The 17,387-nt window shown below is 42.2% G+C and overlaps 1 protein-coding gene across 7 annotated transcripts in view; it reads right to left on the reverse strand.

The window, feature by feature from the left end:
* MCF2L (MCF.2 cell line derived transforming sequence like) overlaps positions 1–17,387 on the reverse strand; it is a 345,945-nt gene that overhangs the window by 88,149 nt on the left and 240,409 nt on the right. For all 7 annotated transcript variants that reach the window (XM_040425198.1, XM_040425200.1, XM_040425197.1 and 4 more), the window contains 2 exons: positions 15,306–15,389; positions 3,187–3,301 (listed from right to left, as the gene is read on the reverse strand). In XM_040425198.1, coding sequence (XP_040281132.1) covers positions 3,187–3,301; positions 15,306–15,389 — 199 coding nt within the window. The remainder of the gene's footprint in view (positions 1–3,186; positions 3,302–15,305; positions 15,390–17,387) is intronic.

Here is a 17,387-nt window from a genome sequence, read left to right on the forward strand (position 1 = left end):
ATCTAAGAAACTACACCCCTCAAGGTATTCAAAACTGATTTTACAAACTTTGTTAACCCTTTAGGTGTTGCACAAGATTTAATGGAAAATAGAGATACAATTTCAAAATTTCACTTTTTTGGCAGATTTTCCATTTTAATATTTTTTTTCCAGTTACAAAGCAAGGGTTAACAGCCAAACAAAACTCATTATTTATGGCCCTAATTCTGTAGTTTACAGAAACACCCCATATGTGGTCGTAAACTGCTGTACGGGCACACGGCAGGGCCCAGAAGAAAAGGAACACCATATGGTTTTTGGAAGGCAGGTTTTGCTGGACTGTTTTTTTTTACACCATGTCCCATTTGAAGCCCCCCTGATGCACCCCTAGAGTAGAAACTCCAAAAAAGTGACCCCATTTTAGAAACTACGGGATAGGGTGGCAGTTTTGTTGGTACTAGTTTAGGGTACATATGATTTTTGGTTGCTCTATATTACACTTTTTGTGCGGCAAGGTAACAAGAAATAGCTTTTTTGGCACCTTTTTTTCTTTTGTTATTTACAACATTCATCTGACAGGTTAGATCATGTGGTAATTTTATAGAGCAGGTTGTCACGGACGCGGCGATACCTAATATGTATACAATTTTTTTTATTTATGTAAGTTTTACACAATGATTTCATTTTTAAAACCAAAAAAATGTTTTAGTGTCTCCATAGTCTAAGAGCCATAGTTTTTTCAGTTTTTGGGCGATTATCTTAAGTAGGGTCTCATTTTTTGCGGGATGAGATGACGGTTTGATTGGCATCTATTTTGGGGTGCATATGACTTTTTGATTGCTTGCTATTACACTTTTTGTGACGTAAGATGACAAAAAATGGCTTTTTTTACACCGTTTTTATTTTTATTTTTTTACGGTGGTCATCTGAGGGGTTAGATCATGTGATATTTTTATAGAGCCGGGCGATACGGACGCGGCGATACCTAATATGTATACTTTTTTTTTATTTATGTAAGTTTTACACAATGATTTCATTTTTGAAACAAAAAAAATGATGTTTTAGTGTCTCCATAGTCTAAGAGCCATAGTATTTTCAGTTTTTGGGCGATTATCTTGGGTAGGGTATGATTTTTGCAGGATGAGATGACGGTTTGATTGTTACAATTTTGGCGTACATGCGACTTTTTTGATCACTTTTATTACCTTTTTTGGGAAGTAAGGTGGGCAAAATTTCAATTTCATCATAGTTTTTTATTTTTTATTTTTATGGTGTTCACCGTTCGGGTAAAGTAACATGACCGTTTTATAGATCAGGTCGTTACGGACGCGGCAATACCAAACATGTGTAGGGAATTTTATTTTTTTCATTTTTTATCAGTGATAAATGTGTTTTTTGATTTTTACTTTTTTTTTCACTTTTATTCACTTTTTTTTGACCCAGACACACTTGGTTCTTGAAGATCCAGTGGGTCTGATGTCTGTATAATACAGTACAGAACAATATATATTGTACTGCACTGTATTTTACTTACACTGAACAGATCTATGTCTTTCAGCACAGATCTGTTCAGCACCATGGACAGCAGGACGCCTGAGAGGCGTCCTGTTGCCATGGGAACCTTCCCCGTCTGCTCAGAACTTCGCAGACGGGGAAGGGTAAGGAGGGGATCTCTCGGGGGGCTGTCTGGGGGCTCTCTCTCCATCGGGGGGCTGCAAAGGCACAGCAGCCCCCCGATGGGAGAGGGAGGGAGCTCCCTGCGCTGTTAACCTTTTCCATACAGCGGTCCGTACGGACCGTTGTATGGAAAGGGTTAAACGGCTGACATCGCATCGCAGATGTCAGCCGTTTATACCAGGGTGCCAGCAATGTGCTGGCACCCTGGTATACCCACTGAACACCAATGAATTTTCAAGGGGAGGCGGGCGGGGGATCGCGATCCCGCCTGCCGCACCGCCCGCCTCCCGCACCGCCCACACCGCCCGCAACCCTCCCCCTGCACCTCCCGCCACCATAAAAATCATTCGGGGGTGCAGGGGGGGATGAATAAAACTTTTTTTAGGCATATAAAGTTTCTGATCCCCGCGGTCAGGGACCGCGGGGACCAGAAACTGCAGAAATCGCAGCAAACCGCAGGTCTGAATTGACCTGCGGTTTGCCGCGATCGCCGACATGGGGGGGTCACGGGACCCCCCCGCGCATTTAGCCTAGGTGCCTGCTCAATGATTTGAGCAGGCACCGGGTTCCGATCACTGCCGGCCGGGCGGCAGTGATCGGAACAACACATGACGTACCGGTACGTCATGTGTCCTTAAGTACCAGGACATCATGACGTACCGGTACGTCATGTGTCCTTAAGAGGTTAAAGGGTAACTGTCATGTTTTCATCAAAAAATTAATTTAACATGTTACTGCTGCAGCAGCATTATGCACAAAGCAATCTTTAGTTTCTTCACATACCACTGTTTTCCTTGAGTTTTTCCCTTAGTTACGGCTGTTTAAACATTTAGAATATGAGGACCTTCTCAAGATGGCTCCTCTGCCAGTTCTCTAAGGCCAAAACTGCTTTCCCTCACTTCCCATACACACTTGCTGTAGCCAGCAGCTCCCTGCCAGCCAATCAGATTGGATTACTGAGAGACACGCCTCCTCACTCTGAAGCCTAATGCAGGCATGCAGTGTGAAGGACCGACCCTCCGTCTTCTGTTTATACTAAAAGAAAGACAGACAAACCATAGCAATGGACTTTTAAGTGAGCAGTGGAAAAGGACAGGAGATATTAATGCATTACCGATCTCTTGACAATCATTGACAGACTAACTCGGGTATACATGCCTAGAGCTAATAAACTAGCAAAAAAAAATTATATGACAGTTACCCGGTAAATATTAATCACGAGAAGAACAGTCTTGCGATCAGGATCCCAAGAAAAGGTATGGTGTAGTGCTACACGACTGTGAAGTCAATAAGCTGCTGTACAGTATTTGTTCTGGTTTGGCTCTTTATCATTTGTACACAATGCATTTGTTTTCTGATGTTCAGCGGCCCCACACCCAGCCAAATCACCTGCGCGAAAAGTAACCTTATAGTCACTGCACTCCCCTGCCCTGTGTACAGAACTCATCATAATCTGAATGCATATCTACCATGCTTAGTTCTATCATTATATGCCAGTAGATATCTGACTAGGGCGGACTTCCATCATACCTGGGAACGCTGGTTAGATACGTTAGAACATTCTGGAACTCAGTCTCTGGGATCTCGCTGAAGGCTGGGTATTCCGGAAATGTTATGACAGGATAGCCATTTTCTCCCCTTCCACCTAAAACAAAAATGCATTTTGTGATTAACATGAGCTGCCACAATGCAGACATTCTGTGTTCAATACCCTGGAGCTCAGATATAGAGGAACATCCCAACCATTTTAGTAAGTGAGGATTGTAAAATAATTAACACGCCATCTATCTGAAGGTACGTTCACACCAGTGTTTGAAATCCGTTCAGAGGAACATCCTGCCTGAGCTCACCGTATCTGGCATAGCTGGATAATACTGGGAACCACCAGATCCCCATTGACAATAATGGGATCCCGCCACTTTCCGGCATAAATGCCAGGTTTCGTCCGGACAAATACCAAAGTGTTTTTCGTCTGGCTGACAGACGGCATTTATCCTGGAACAGGCTTCTGGATCTCCTAACCCTAGTGTGAACTTTTCGTAACAAAATCTAATTCTATATGTTCCAAGAAAAATTGTATTTCCTGTATCATATGTAATACTAAGTATTACAATACAACTATTACTGGATTCTCAAGAGAGAAAAGTGCTCAGTATAAAATCCTTACAATATTGTTACTTCTAGACACTAGAGGGCACTTCAGGACTACACAGAAGATACTGTTATATAGCCATCCACATGCAGTGAAGAATAAATGGGCTGACATGGAATGTAAAGAGACCATTAAAAGGGTATTGAATATGCTATAAATGTCCAATAGGTGCAGGTCCCAGAGGTAGGACCCACGCCTATTACATTTATGGCAATTCCTTTTGATATACAGGTATATGCCAGTTGGGAATATCCTTTTAAAGTTGTGCCTTTAGGGTACATGCACACGGTCAGGATTCATGTGCGGAGAATCCGCACTGAAATCCGCAGCTGTTCGCAGGCAAATCTGTGCGTGCAATCCGCATCAATTGGTGCAGATTTGCATGCGGATTTGCGTGCAGATTCGGTGTGGATTTTCCGCATGCAGATTTTACTAAGTGAATGAAGAAAATCCGGTCAGGAAAAATAAAATAAATTGACATGCTGCGGATTTAAAAATCCGCAACGCAGGTCAAAATTTGCGCGGGAAAAAAATCTGCATCATGTGCATTGAGAATTTCAAATTTTCATAAAATACAATGTACATGACCTATGGTGCGGATTTTCCGAGCGGAAAATCCGCACACAATCCTGATCGTGTGCATATAGCCTTACTGTTATAAATCAACACACTTTACAGTTTGCTATGAGTGGGTTGGATCCTAGTCCTATCCAAACCAAATGTCATAATACATCAATATGAAGCTTATTGAGAGTCCTCAGCATAGAATTTCATATAACATGCATGAAATCAACTTGCCAGTTGTGACAAGTTATTCCCTATCCACAGCATAAGGCCTCATGCACACGACTGTTGTGTGCATCCGCGTCCGTTCCGTCATTTTTCACAGTTTAGCAGAGGTCCCATTCATTTCTATGGAGCTGTGAAAAAAAACAGATAGTCCTCCGTTTTTTCTCCGCGTCCGTGATTCCAGTCCGTCAAAAAAATTCAAGTCAATGGGTCCGTCAAAAAAAACGGATGCACAACTGGTATGTCATCTGTGTCCGCGTCCGTTTTTTTCTACAAGACCTTGGTGCAATAAAATTACACTTTTCATTAACCTTCCTTTTTTTTCCCCTGTCAGACAAAAAAAAAGGAAGACACAAGGAAACACAACTGAAGCTAAATCGGACACGGACCACTGAAGCCAAATCACTGACCGTGAAAAAACACTGTCGTGTGCATGAGGCCCAAGAGATAACTATTAAATCGGTGGGGGTCCTATCCCTGGAATCTCACCGATCACAAGAACGGGGACCCCGTGCCCCCAGAAAAAAAAAGAAGCGGAAGGTCAGCATGCATATCGCCACTCCATTCATCTCAATGGGAGTTCCAGAAATGGCAGAGAGCTGTACTTACTTATCTTGGTATTTACCGTAGAGATGAATGGAGCAGCAGTGCGCATTTTAATAAAAGAAAATATTCAAATTTTCCTTATGCATAAAATCAAGGCATTTTTAAGAATTGTTCCCTCTATAATCAGATTCTTCAAGATAGACAGGGTCTCTCTGCACATGAGAACAAACACATAAGAACAGACAGAAAACTCATTTTTTCAAAATAAGATTGTCAATTTTAGCTTTTTGCAGATAAAAATTATGGATTACAATGTGGCAAAAACAACTGTAATGCTTAGGCTAGATTCACATCTGACGATATTCACGCTGGACACCAGATGGACAACATTATAGTGAATGGAATACGTCAGGTGTCTCATTGCATTGTACTCATTTTAAACTAAAAATCATTTTTTCAATTAGTCTTTATTAAAAATGATTAGCAGTTTTCCCTGAACAGCTTTGAGTTTATCTACTAGCACAGGTATGCTCAACCTGCTTAGTGCCTGCTTAGTGTTCCTGCTTAGTGCACTTGTCTGTATTATGCATGTACACCGCTTATCATATGTACAGCGCTATGGAATGAATGGCACTTTAATAATAAATAATATTAATAATAACCTGCGGCCATCCAGCTGTTGCAAAACTACAACTCCCAGCATGCCCGAACAGCCTCCAACTATCAGCCTACAGCAGGGCATTGTGTGAGTTGTAGTTTTACAACAGCTGGAGGGCCGCATATTGAGCATCCTTGTACTAGCAGGATCTGTATTTTCTCTCTGATCCGTCAGGCAGGGAGTTGATAGGCTCCTTATCTCTGATTTTATAAACACTCATTAAAGCTCAATCCTCATCTTACTGTTAAGAATGTGGCTTAAAAAGGGGTTTATTACCTTTTGGTAATTTAGAGAGAAGGGTTATTAGATGACTGGCACAAAGTGGAAATGAAAGTACCAGTCACACAGCTAGAAAAATGGTTAACCTTCTGTGACAGAACAGCTCAATATTTTCAATAAAGACCAATTGAAAAAAATATATTTCTAGCCCAAAATGAGTATAATGCAATCATAAAAAAAAATCGTCCCCGAAGGTATTCACAGTCAGGTCCATAAATATTGGGACATCGACACAATTCTAACATTCTTGGCTCTATACACCACCTCAATGGATTTGAAATGAAACGAACAAGATGTGCTTTAACTGCAGACTGTCAGCTTTAATTTGAGGGTATTTACATCCAAATCAGGTGAACGGTGTAGGAATTACAACAGTTTGCATATGTGCCTCCCACTTGTTAAGGAACCAAAAGTAATGGGACAGAAAAATAATCATAAATCAAACTTTCACTTTTTAATACTTGGTTGCAAATCTTTTGCAGTCAATTACAGCCTGAAGTCTGGAACGCATAGACATCACCAGACGCTGGGTTTCATCCCTGTTGATGCTCTGCCAGGCCTCTACTGCAACTGTCTTCAGTTCCTGCTTGTTCTTGGGGTATTTTCCCTTCAGTTTTGTCTTCAGCAAGTGAAATGCATGCTCAATCGGATTCAGGTCAGGTGATTGACTTGACCATTACATAACATTCCACTTCTTTCCCTTAGAAAACTCTTTGGTTCCTTTTGCAGTATGCTTTGGGTCATTGTCCATCTGCACTGTGAAGCGCCGTCCAATGAGTTCTGAAGCATTTGGCTGAATATGAGCAGATAATATTGCCTGAAACACTTTAGAATTCATCCTGCTGCTTTTGTCAGCAGTCACATCATCAATAAATACAAAAGAACCAGTTCCATTGACAGCCATACATGCCCACGCCATGACACTACCACCACCATGCTTCACTGATGAGGTGGTATGCTTAGGATCATGAGCAGTTCCTTTCCTTCTCCATACTCTTCTCTTCCCATCACTCTGGTACAAGTTGATCTTGGTCTCATCTGTCCATAGGATGTGGTTCCAGAACTGTGAAGGCTTTTTTAGATATCGTTTGGCAAACTCTAATCTGGCCTTCCTGTTTTTGAGGTTCACCAATGGTTTACATCTTGTGGTGAACCCTCTGTATTCACTCTGGTGAAGTCTTCTCTTGATTGTTGACTTTGACACACATACACCTACCTCCTGCAGAGTGTTCTTGATCCGGCCAACTGTTGTGAAGGGCGTTTTTTTTTTCACCAGGGAAAGAATTCTTCGGTCATCCATCACAGTTGTTTTCAGTGGTCTTCCGGGTCTTTTGGTGTTGCTGAGCTCACCGATGTGTTCTTTCTTTCTAAGGCCTCTTTCACACTTGCGTTGTCTGGATCAGTCGTGTACTCCATTTGCCGGAGGTGCCCGCCGGATCCGTAACAACGCAAGTGAACTGAAAGCATTTGAAGACAGATCCGTCTTCAAAATGCGTTCAGTGTTACTATGGCAGCCAGGACGCTATTAAAGTCCTGGTTGCCATAGTAGTAGTGGGGAGCGGGGGAGCAGTATACTTACAGTCCGTGCAGCTCCCGGGGCGCTCCAGAATGACGTCAGAGTGCCCCATGTGCATGGATGACGTGATCCATGCGATCACGTCATCCATGCGCGTGGGGCGCCCTGACGTCACTCTGAAGCGCCCCGGGAGCCGCACGGACGGTAAGTATACTGCTCCCCCGCTCCCCACTACACTTTACCATGGCAAACAGGACTTTAGCGTCCTTGCAGCCATGGTAACCATTCAGAAAAAGCTAAACGTCGGATCCAGTAATGCGCCGAAACGACGTTTAGCTTAAGGATTAATGCCTTTCAATGGGCATTAATTCCGGATTCGGCCTTGCGGCAAGTGTTCAGGATTTTTGGCCGGAGCAAAAAGCGCAGCATGCTGCAGTATTTTCTCCGGCCAAAAAATGTTCCTGTCCGGAACTGAAGACATCCTGATGCATCCTGAACGGATTTCTCTCCATTCAGAATGCATGGGGATAATCCTAATCAGGATTCTTCCGGCATAGAGCCCCGACGACGGAACTCTATGCCGGAACAAAACAACGCAAGTGTGAAAGAGCCCAGAATGTTCCAAACAGTTGTTTTGGCCACGCCTAATGTTTTTGCTATCTCTCTGATGGGTTTGTTTTGTTTATTTCAGCCTAATGATGTTTTGCTTCACTGATAGTGACAGCTCTTTGGATCTCCTCTTGAGTTGACAGCAACAAATTCCAAATGCAAATAGCACACTTGAAATTAACTCTGGACCTTTTATCTGCTCATTGTAATTGGGATAATGAGGGAATAACACACACCTGGCCATGGAACAACTGAGAAGCCAATTGTCACATTACTTTTGGTTCCTTAACAAGTGGGAGGCACATATGCAAACTGTTGTAATTTCTACACCGTTCACCTGATTTGGATGTAAATACCCTCAAATTAAAGCTGACAGTCTGCAGTTAAAGCACATCTTATTCATTTCATTTCAAATCCATTGTGGTGGTGTGTAGAGCCAAAAAATCGATGTCCCAATATTTATGGACCTGACTGTATAGCCTTTAAGGGACACTTCGATCAGAATGGGATATTTTTAAATATGCATTTACTCTTTCGCAGTTTTTATTTTTATTTTGTCACAATCATTGAAAATGTAATACAAATATTGTCCTTCTGTAGTGTGTGTGTGTGTGTGTATATATATATACACACACACACACACACACACACACACACTGTGTATGTATATATATATATATATATATATATATATATACACACACACACACACACACACACACACAGTGGTGCTGCCAGAGGGCCATATGAGATGAAATGGTGTATCTCACCCAGAGGAAGCTGGATGAGAAGAAGAAAGGCTGGGGAAATAGTGTGTATCAGTTAGGCTGTTAATGAGAGATAATTAGCAGCCAGCTGAGGAGATCAGGTAAAGGTGGGCTGGGCTCCTCAATCAGGGCTCCCAGTCTGGGGAAGGAGCAGGCTGCACCAAGGCCTGCGGGAGCCAGGACCCTCTAACCCTGTGTGGGGTAAGCACTGACTTGTGTTTTGGGGTGCTGGGTGGTAGACCCAGATGAGATAGAGAGGGGAAACTACTGTGTAGTCAGTGGCCAGACGGCCGAGGATTTATAGGTTATGTTGTGATGCCTGTAAAAGTGATAATAAAACTGGTTGTGGCCAGTTTGCATCCAAATCTGCAGTGTTGGAGTGGCTTCTTGATGTGTGTTAACCGTCTAAGCTGAGAAGACGGTGATCCTGGAGACCTCAAGTTGTTATATATATCTATAAAGTCAGTTTACTGCTGCAGTGAGGAGAAGAGGTTACCTAAAGGCTGAAGGGTAATCCCCATGATAATATTAGGTGTAGAATTGGAAACACTATAGGGGTCATTATAATGGCATTTTTAATACTGGGGCACCATAGGGGGTATTACTGGAGTACTATGGGGACATTATTATGGGGTATTACCAGAGGCATTATTATTACCTGGGCATTAGGAGGGCCATTATTATTACTGGAGCCACTATTACTGCTGGGTACACTTTAGGGGGTCTTATTACTACTGGGGGTATTATATATTTTTTGCATTATATAGTACTGGAAGGCATTGGGGACCACAGCGGGCATGTTTTTTTTGGGTGGCAGCCGGATGACACAGAGCAGTAGGATGTGTTGAGAAGGTGGGAAGTATGATAGAAAAGTGACCAATCCAAGATGTCTGTGTAGCTAACTCTGCAGAGAGATGTGGATGAGAGAAGTCATCTGAACTGAATAGAGAAGATGAAGAAATGGAACGTCTATATCAGAGGAGACATCACTAGATGTCATAGGTATGTAGTGCTGTATTCTCCTGTATGTTTGGTAGCGCTGAAAGACCAGGCAGCATGCTGAAGGTAGGGTAGACTGTGCTGTGATCCGTGTCTCACCTCTTCATCCTCCTGCTGCATATCTCAATTAGAGACAACTGGAAGAGGAGGACAGAATGTGGCTGCTGGTGCAGGCCACCATAGATTGGCAGCTTCCGTGGGGGTATTTTTTGCTGCTGGGGCAGTGTTGCTCTGTGGTATTTCGTTCTACTGGGCTGGTATTTTGTGCTGAATGGTTTTTTTTTCCAAGGCCACTCTAAGTTCTCAGTCTGCCCCTGACAGAAGCATAAGAAACTTTTAGGTCTCACGCACACGAACGTATATTCTTTCCGTGTCCGTTCCATTTTTTGTTTTTTTTGCAGGCCGTATACGGAACCATTAATTTCAATGGGTCCGGAAAAAAAAAACACGGAAGTTACTCCATGTGCATTCCGTTTCCGTATGTCCATATTTCTGTTCCGTAAAAAAATAAAACATGTCCTATTATTGTCCGCATTACGGACAAGGATAGTACTGTTCTATCAGGGGCCAGCTGCTCCGTTCCGCAAAATACTAATGCAACGAGCCGAACACTGGGTCATTGGGGCTGCTATGCAGTGGGTCAGATTTAGGTGTAGCTAAGTTCGTGACGCCAGTTGCAACTTGCGCAGGTACTATAAAAGGGCCCTTTAAGATGGTAGGAGCACACGTACTAGGTTAGGAATGCCAGAGGGGGAGATTGTCTCTGTATTGTGTCAACGGTGTCTCCTACCTGTAGTATGGCTGGACTTCTGTATCATGGCTCACATGCAACAAAATTGAGTGTTGTAGGAGTAATGGAGGAATGGAGGAATGATGGAATTCCACACAGAAAAGAGGGTCCAACTCGTCTTTACTTGGTGTTATAAGATATGCAGCTTTAGATCCATACAATGTTACAGCAATAGTCTCGGATCTCAGCAGGTATTGGCAATATGTGGCAGGAATTATATATATTCTGCATCTGGTACATACACCTTTAAGAATCTGGCAGGTATCTATCTTCTGATCTGTCTATGTTCTCCTTGGTTTGGGCCTGACTAGCTATGGAGGTACTTATCTTCTCCTTGTATTTGAAATCTGTTACTTACAGGACTGCTCGCAGGGAATGGTGGTGGCTTCCTGGAGATCTGATAGTTCTGAAGTTGCTGCTTTCTTTGTCTTCCAGCTGAGGTAAGGAACTCAGGCTGGGAAGGTTGCTTTTGGCCTCAGCTAAGGCCTGAATCCTTGGTTGGGATCCCTGTTTCTGGGAGCTCCTATTCACACAGCCTACCCCAACAGGGGGTGGCTGGTACACTGCCTAGAACTTTCTATCCTCCCTCTGAAGTAGGATCTGGGAACATTCCACTCCTCCTCAGATAGGGGGAAGCTAGCCTGGAATGGTTTATTCCAGTCTAGGTATACAAACTTGCCTTATTCTGTCTCCATATTGCTGCCACCTGCTGGTGTACATTTGGAATTACAGCAAATACATTCAATACAGACATAGAAATGGCAATGCACAGTTATATTACACTAATTGACAATACATTAACACTGGACATTCTTGTAGCAGGGATACAGAGATTTTAGTGACATACTCTGGGATGTTACACATACTGTACGGTCGTGTGCATGAGGCCTTATGGTGCACTGAATGACTGATAATTTTGCATGTGCAAGGGTTATTCTAACAGATGAAAATTCTAACAAATTGCAGCTTTTAAAAAACTAAATCTAGCTTTGGCTTTTTTGTTAGTCAGAGAAAGAAACTGACCATTGACCACCTTGCTTTCTATTTCAGCCCTGTGGACACCTCTCCTGTGTGAGAACGCTGAAGAAAATCAATATAGGAAAAAACTTACCATGTGTAAACATTGTCCTGGCTGTCAAATGACTCTCAAGGAAGAATTGTATCAAATAAACTTAAAGGAGAAAGGCTGCAGCCAAAGTCATATGAAACAATGGTGCTATTTTAGAACTGAGAAATAAGGTCCTGTGTCATTCACACTTGAGTTGCTAATTCCAGTATTGAGGTCCGGAATAGGAGCTCAATATCGGGATTAAACTGATCCGTTCTGATTTTGCGCATCAGGATGCCTCAGTTCCGTTAGGAGGCAGTTGTGTGAAATCAAAACGGAAAAAATCGGATCCGTCACTAAATACATTAAAGGTCAATGGGTGAAGAATCTGGTTTTTTAGACTTCTAAAAAAAAATGATTCGTCACCATTGACTTGCATTGTTTTCAGTGCCGGGTCTGCTTTTTTCCGTTTTTATGAGCAGACACAAAACCACAGCTTGCAGCGAAATGCTGATGGAACAGAAGACATCCTGAACAGATCTCTTTCCATTCCTAATGCATGAGGATTAAACAGAAACATTTTTTTTCCAGTATTGAGATCCTCTGCGGATCTCAATACCGGAAAACATCGACGAAAGTGTGAAAGTAGCCTAAGTTCTAAGGAGCTGTGTAAGATTTTAAATGACTAGAAAGGTAAAGACCATACTGTGAGGACCATACTTCATATGGCCCTATTATATAGGGCTGTACAGTATAATTCTTTTACTTAACAGTGCAAGTGTACAAGACTTCTAGTGAAATGATTAAAAACACATAAGGCATGTTACACCCGAGCTATAAACTGCTTATTACACAGACAGAAATAAATCTTATTTAAACATTATGACGTGAACTAGTGTATTGGAATAGGCCCAGAAGAAAAAAGCCAATTGACTGTAACTTGGGTACACACCTAGATCTGTCACCCGTCTGTCAAAAATACAGAGTAAAAAGGTTGAAGTTGACAAACCTAGTTACACAGTGACACATATCCGGCTTCAGCGTTTAAAATTTAGAGACACGTTTCCATAAACTAATGGAAACCTGAAGCAGCTAATGTAATACATATATACAGAGAGTGTATAGTAATAGAGTATTTTTACTCTTTATGAAACCTCATTGAGATGACCACCCAGAATTGCATTGAGAAGTGGACATCTAGGGAGATGGTTTTCTCAAAGAAGACAGTATACAATATATATACATATACTAGTACTCAAAATCCGGTCTGGAGAAGGGGGATGGTCTTCTCAAAGAGGTGGTCCTTTGGAGAGATGTATTTGGTATGTGGTTCACAGCACAAAAAAACCTCTGGGGCTGGAATTGATCTGTATTCACAGATAATGCAAAGCAATAAAATAGTCCCTACCATACTGGAAGATGCAGTTCCTCTATATGAAGTTTAGGAGAGCATTTCTATATGACTCTTCATTTTGACAAGTCAAGAAAGACAATGAAAACACAAGGGATTCTACAGGCTTAATGGGGTGGCCAGGTTTAAACAATCACTTCTGATAGTTCCCCCAGCAATTTTCTGATTGAGGGGAAATATGCTGGAAAGTCATTACTTTCCTTGTAGTGATGAGATGTGTTCTCCAGAGGGTGATCTGGCTAATCTTGAGTGGGGACCTCTATTATATCTATAACAATCAGCCATAACATTTAAACCACCCACCTAGTATTGGGTAGGTCCTCTTGTGCTACCAAAACAGCTTTGACCTGTTAAGGGATAAACTCTATCAAACCTCTAAAGGTGTCCAGTGGTATCTGGCACCAAGATATTAGCAGTAGACCTTTCAAGTAGTGTAAGATGTGAGGTGGGGCTCCCATGAACTGGACATGTTTTTCCAACAGATCCTACACATAATTTGGTCAGATTGAAATTTTGAAGGCTAAATTAAAACCTTGGACTCTGTCATGTTCCGCATTCCTGAAGAATGTTTGCTTTGTGGCAGGGCACATTATTCTGTTGAAAGAGGCTATTACCATAAAAAAATATCATTGCCATGGAACACAATTACCAAATTAGTTCTTAAAATTTCACTGTTCTGTCACAGCAGACTCTGTTTCCAAATTCCAACAGGCAAAAGATGTTTCTTACTGCAATGTTGCCATCCTAAACCTGCGCTTTGTGTACAGGTTTAAACTAACCTAAAAAGGCAGATTCGTGAAAACTGACTTTGTTGACCATAGGAACAGCACTGCTTTCATATTAACCAGCCACAGCACTGCTTTCATAGCAACCAGCCACAGCACTGCTTTCATAGCAACCAGCCACAGCACTGCTTTCATAGCAACCAGCCACAGCACTGCTTTCATAGCAACCAGCCACAGCACTGCTTTCATAGCAACCAGCCACAGCACTGCTTTCATAGCAACCAGTCACAGCACTGCTTTTATTTTTTTGACATCAGAATTTGATAACTAACTACAGGCCTTTACTTTTCACCATCCTTTTTTAATCACCCTGTACTGTATGTCCACTGTATAAGGATAGATTTTGAAGGAGAAGGACCAAAGTATATTTACACATAAGCGGCTTTTAAGGGAAACCATTGGTATTTTCCAAAGGATCTAGAGTATAGAATCTACTGTGCTTTTGCATGGACCAGAGGAAAAGCTACTGCTGTACTTATATACAGAAGGTCCAATACGGTAAAATTATATTAATTCCAGTACAAAATGGTCTGGAAATCCCACTAATCCAGCATAAAAAACGATTTCATGCTGGATTGGCAGAAAATTACCTGGTAGGCTTGCAGAGATCAGGTCTGCAGTGGCCATAGGTCTGTGCTGGAGATCTGTCAGATTATATAGGAATTAGTCTTGATGGATATATGTTTTGGACATCAGTGATGTCAGCTGTAGGTCAGTGCCACAAGGATCAGCCATGTGGAGTGCCATTTTCAGGGGTGTAGCTAGTGAGGGTCAACCAAAGTATTTGGCCCAGGTGCACAGTGCCTATAGGACAGGAGGAGCCACTTTGCCTTGGCAAGATTGTTTCAAGAAACAGCTAGTTCAGCAAACTGAACCTTTGCTCCAGGGGAAGGAAAGTCTATCTATAGCTCGGGCTGTTGGCAATGACAAGTGGATATCTGCATTGTACTGATGGAATGTGTCTGTGTACCAGTGACTACTTGTCATTGAATAGGTGCCATGGTAAATTCTATATATTTTTGTACTGTGAATTTGCACAGTTTTTTTTTTTTTTTTTACACAGACCTGCCCAAACATCCAATAATTTACTGTGGAAATGTCAGTAATATGCCACTTTAGTTTTCTTGGAAAAGTAGAACTATCATAACTTTGCTGTATTCCTCTTGCATAGTCACTCTCAATGTAAAAGAAATGTGCCCATAGCCACAATGGAATATTTTATAATGTAGGGACATGTATACATTAGTAAAAAAAAAAAATATAGATATAAAACCTGCCATAACAGGATTGCTGTTCTCACCTGACAGGTATGCAAACTGCTTCTTCAGCTGATCCTCAATATCAGCTGCACACATCGGGAAAGTGTCCTGATGCATGATGTCATCTGGAAGACAGCAAGAAAACATAGCAATTACATCATTTAGAAAATAAATCAAAAAATTAATACTTGACTTATTATCACAGTTTAAAAAAAAATAAAGCAGTACAGGGAAAAAATAAAGCAGTACAGGGAAAATCCCCCAGAAGTATTGCAAGTAAGAACAGCATAGTGTCAAAAAACTGTATTCATTTACTACAATGTAACATCTACAGCAAAACCATCATTTCTGCATTACAGAGGACCTGACATGTCTGTTTCAGTAACTACCTGAAAACCCCATGAAATAGTAATTGTTATTAATATCATCTCTTATAAGGCTAGTTCCATCGCCTGCTGGAGATATCTAATGGGGACGGGGAGAGATCTGGCCGCAACCCTGCATATATGCTGAGAAACAGCCGAACTAAAACTGATGTGTGCAGTGGTTATAGTCCGGCCGATTCTCTGCATATTTGTAGGGTTGCAGCTGGATCTCTCCTTGTCCTCATTATAGTTAATGGAGCCAGCGGGCATTCAGGCAGCTTCCGGCACGATGCTCCCTGCCGGGACAGCCTGCCGGGGATGTTAAGTGCTAGTGTGAAACTAGCCTAACTCTATGTTGTGCCTTTAAACTTTCATAAGTTTATTAATTAATTTGTTCATTAAAGGGGTTATCCATTATCAATAAATGCCCCCCCATGGGCCGGGCCCCTCACAGGGAATATACAAACAGTGCATTATTTTGTGGTTTTATAGTTACATTTTTATGTTACCATTTTTGCTATTGCTCAGAATACAAGAACATTTTTTATTTAAAGGGAACCTGTCACCTCCCAAAACCATCCCAAGCCGCCAGCAGTACCTGCATGTAGCCAGCACTGTGGTTCTGATGATGCCTTTCTTCCTGAAGGCAGATGCAGCAAATGCACTGAAAACCTTGTTTTATCCCCTGCCCGGCGCACTTCTCCACACATGCTTGAAGTCACAGTAACCAGGCCCCCTTCTCTGCCCCTTCGCTGTGACTGACATCGCTTATACGCGAGAGTTCGGCTGCCTTTGCAGAACAGCCGGCTGTCAGTCACAGCGAAGGGGCGGGGAAGGGAACGTGGTTACGTGACTTGAAGCAAAGAGGCCGCTGCCTCCTTAACTTCAAGCATGTGTGGAGAAGCACGCAGGGGATAAAACAACGTTTTCAGTACTTTTGCTGCATCTGCCTTCAGAAAGAAAGGCATAATCAGAAACACGCTGCTTGCTACACGCAGGTACTGCTGGCAGCTTGGGATAGTTTTGGGAGGTGACAGGTTCCCTTTAAAAAATATTTGAACAAAAAAAAGGCAAAATACCAGAAAAACCTTGTAAAAACCCAATGAAAATCATGGCATGTTTTTATATAATCAATAAGGACGCTTAAAATGGAGCAAAATAATAAAGTTTTATTAGTGCTCAAAAAGGAAGGGGGTGAAACCTGTATAAATACAAGGGACAAAATCGTCTATCCAAATTAATCCATCCTCATGTATGGATGGTAACCCTACCTATGATTGTAGGAAAATAGTGAGGAATAGTATAGAAGGACAGACGGACTGATTAACTAAAATTCACCGCACTAAATCCGGATCTAGTACTCCGAAATGGCAAGGTGCTGCCTGACAATAGTGATGTATATGCCAGTACAATTGTGCTGGTGAAAATAGTTGCTACAGTGTGCTATATCCACTAGAATATAGGATATATTAAACCCCAGTCAATAGTATGGAATAAGCACACACAGCAAGCAATAGACTGACCAGTGACAACCGTGCCACTGAGCAGTGGTGGTTAGAGAGAAGAGCGGCTGTGCACTGTACCGACTCATAACCTCCGTCCACCAGGTGAGTAAACCACACAGACTGTTACCGATGCTGGCAACATGCGCTCCAGCAAACAGCACGTCTGAACAATGAGCTACGGCTCTACGCGTTTCTGTGCAGATAATGCCTGCACGTCATCAGGAGCCAGGAAGCTACTACACCTAACTGCCTA

Source organism: Bufo bufo, chromosome 3 (assembly GCF_905171765.1).
Source record: "Bufo bufo chromosome 3, aBufBuf1.1, whole genome shotgun sequence".
NCBI lineage: Eukaryota > Metazoa > Chordata > Amphibia > Anura > Bufonidae > Bufo > Bufo bufo.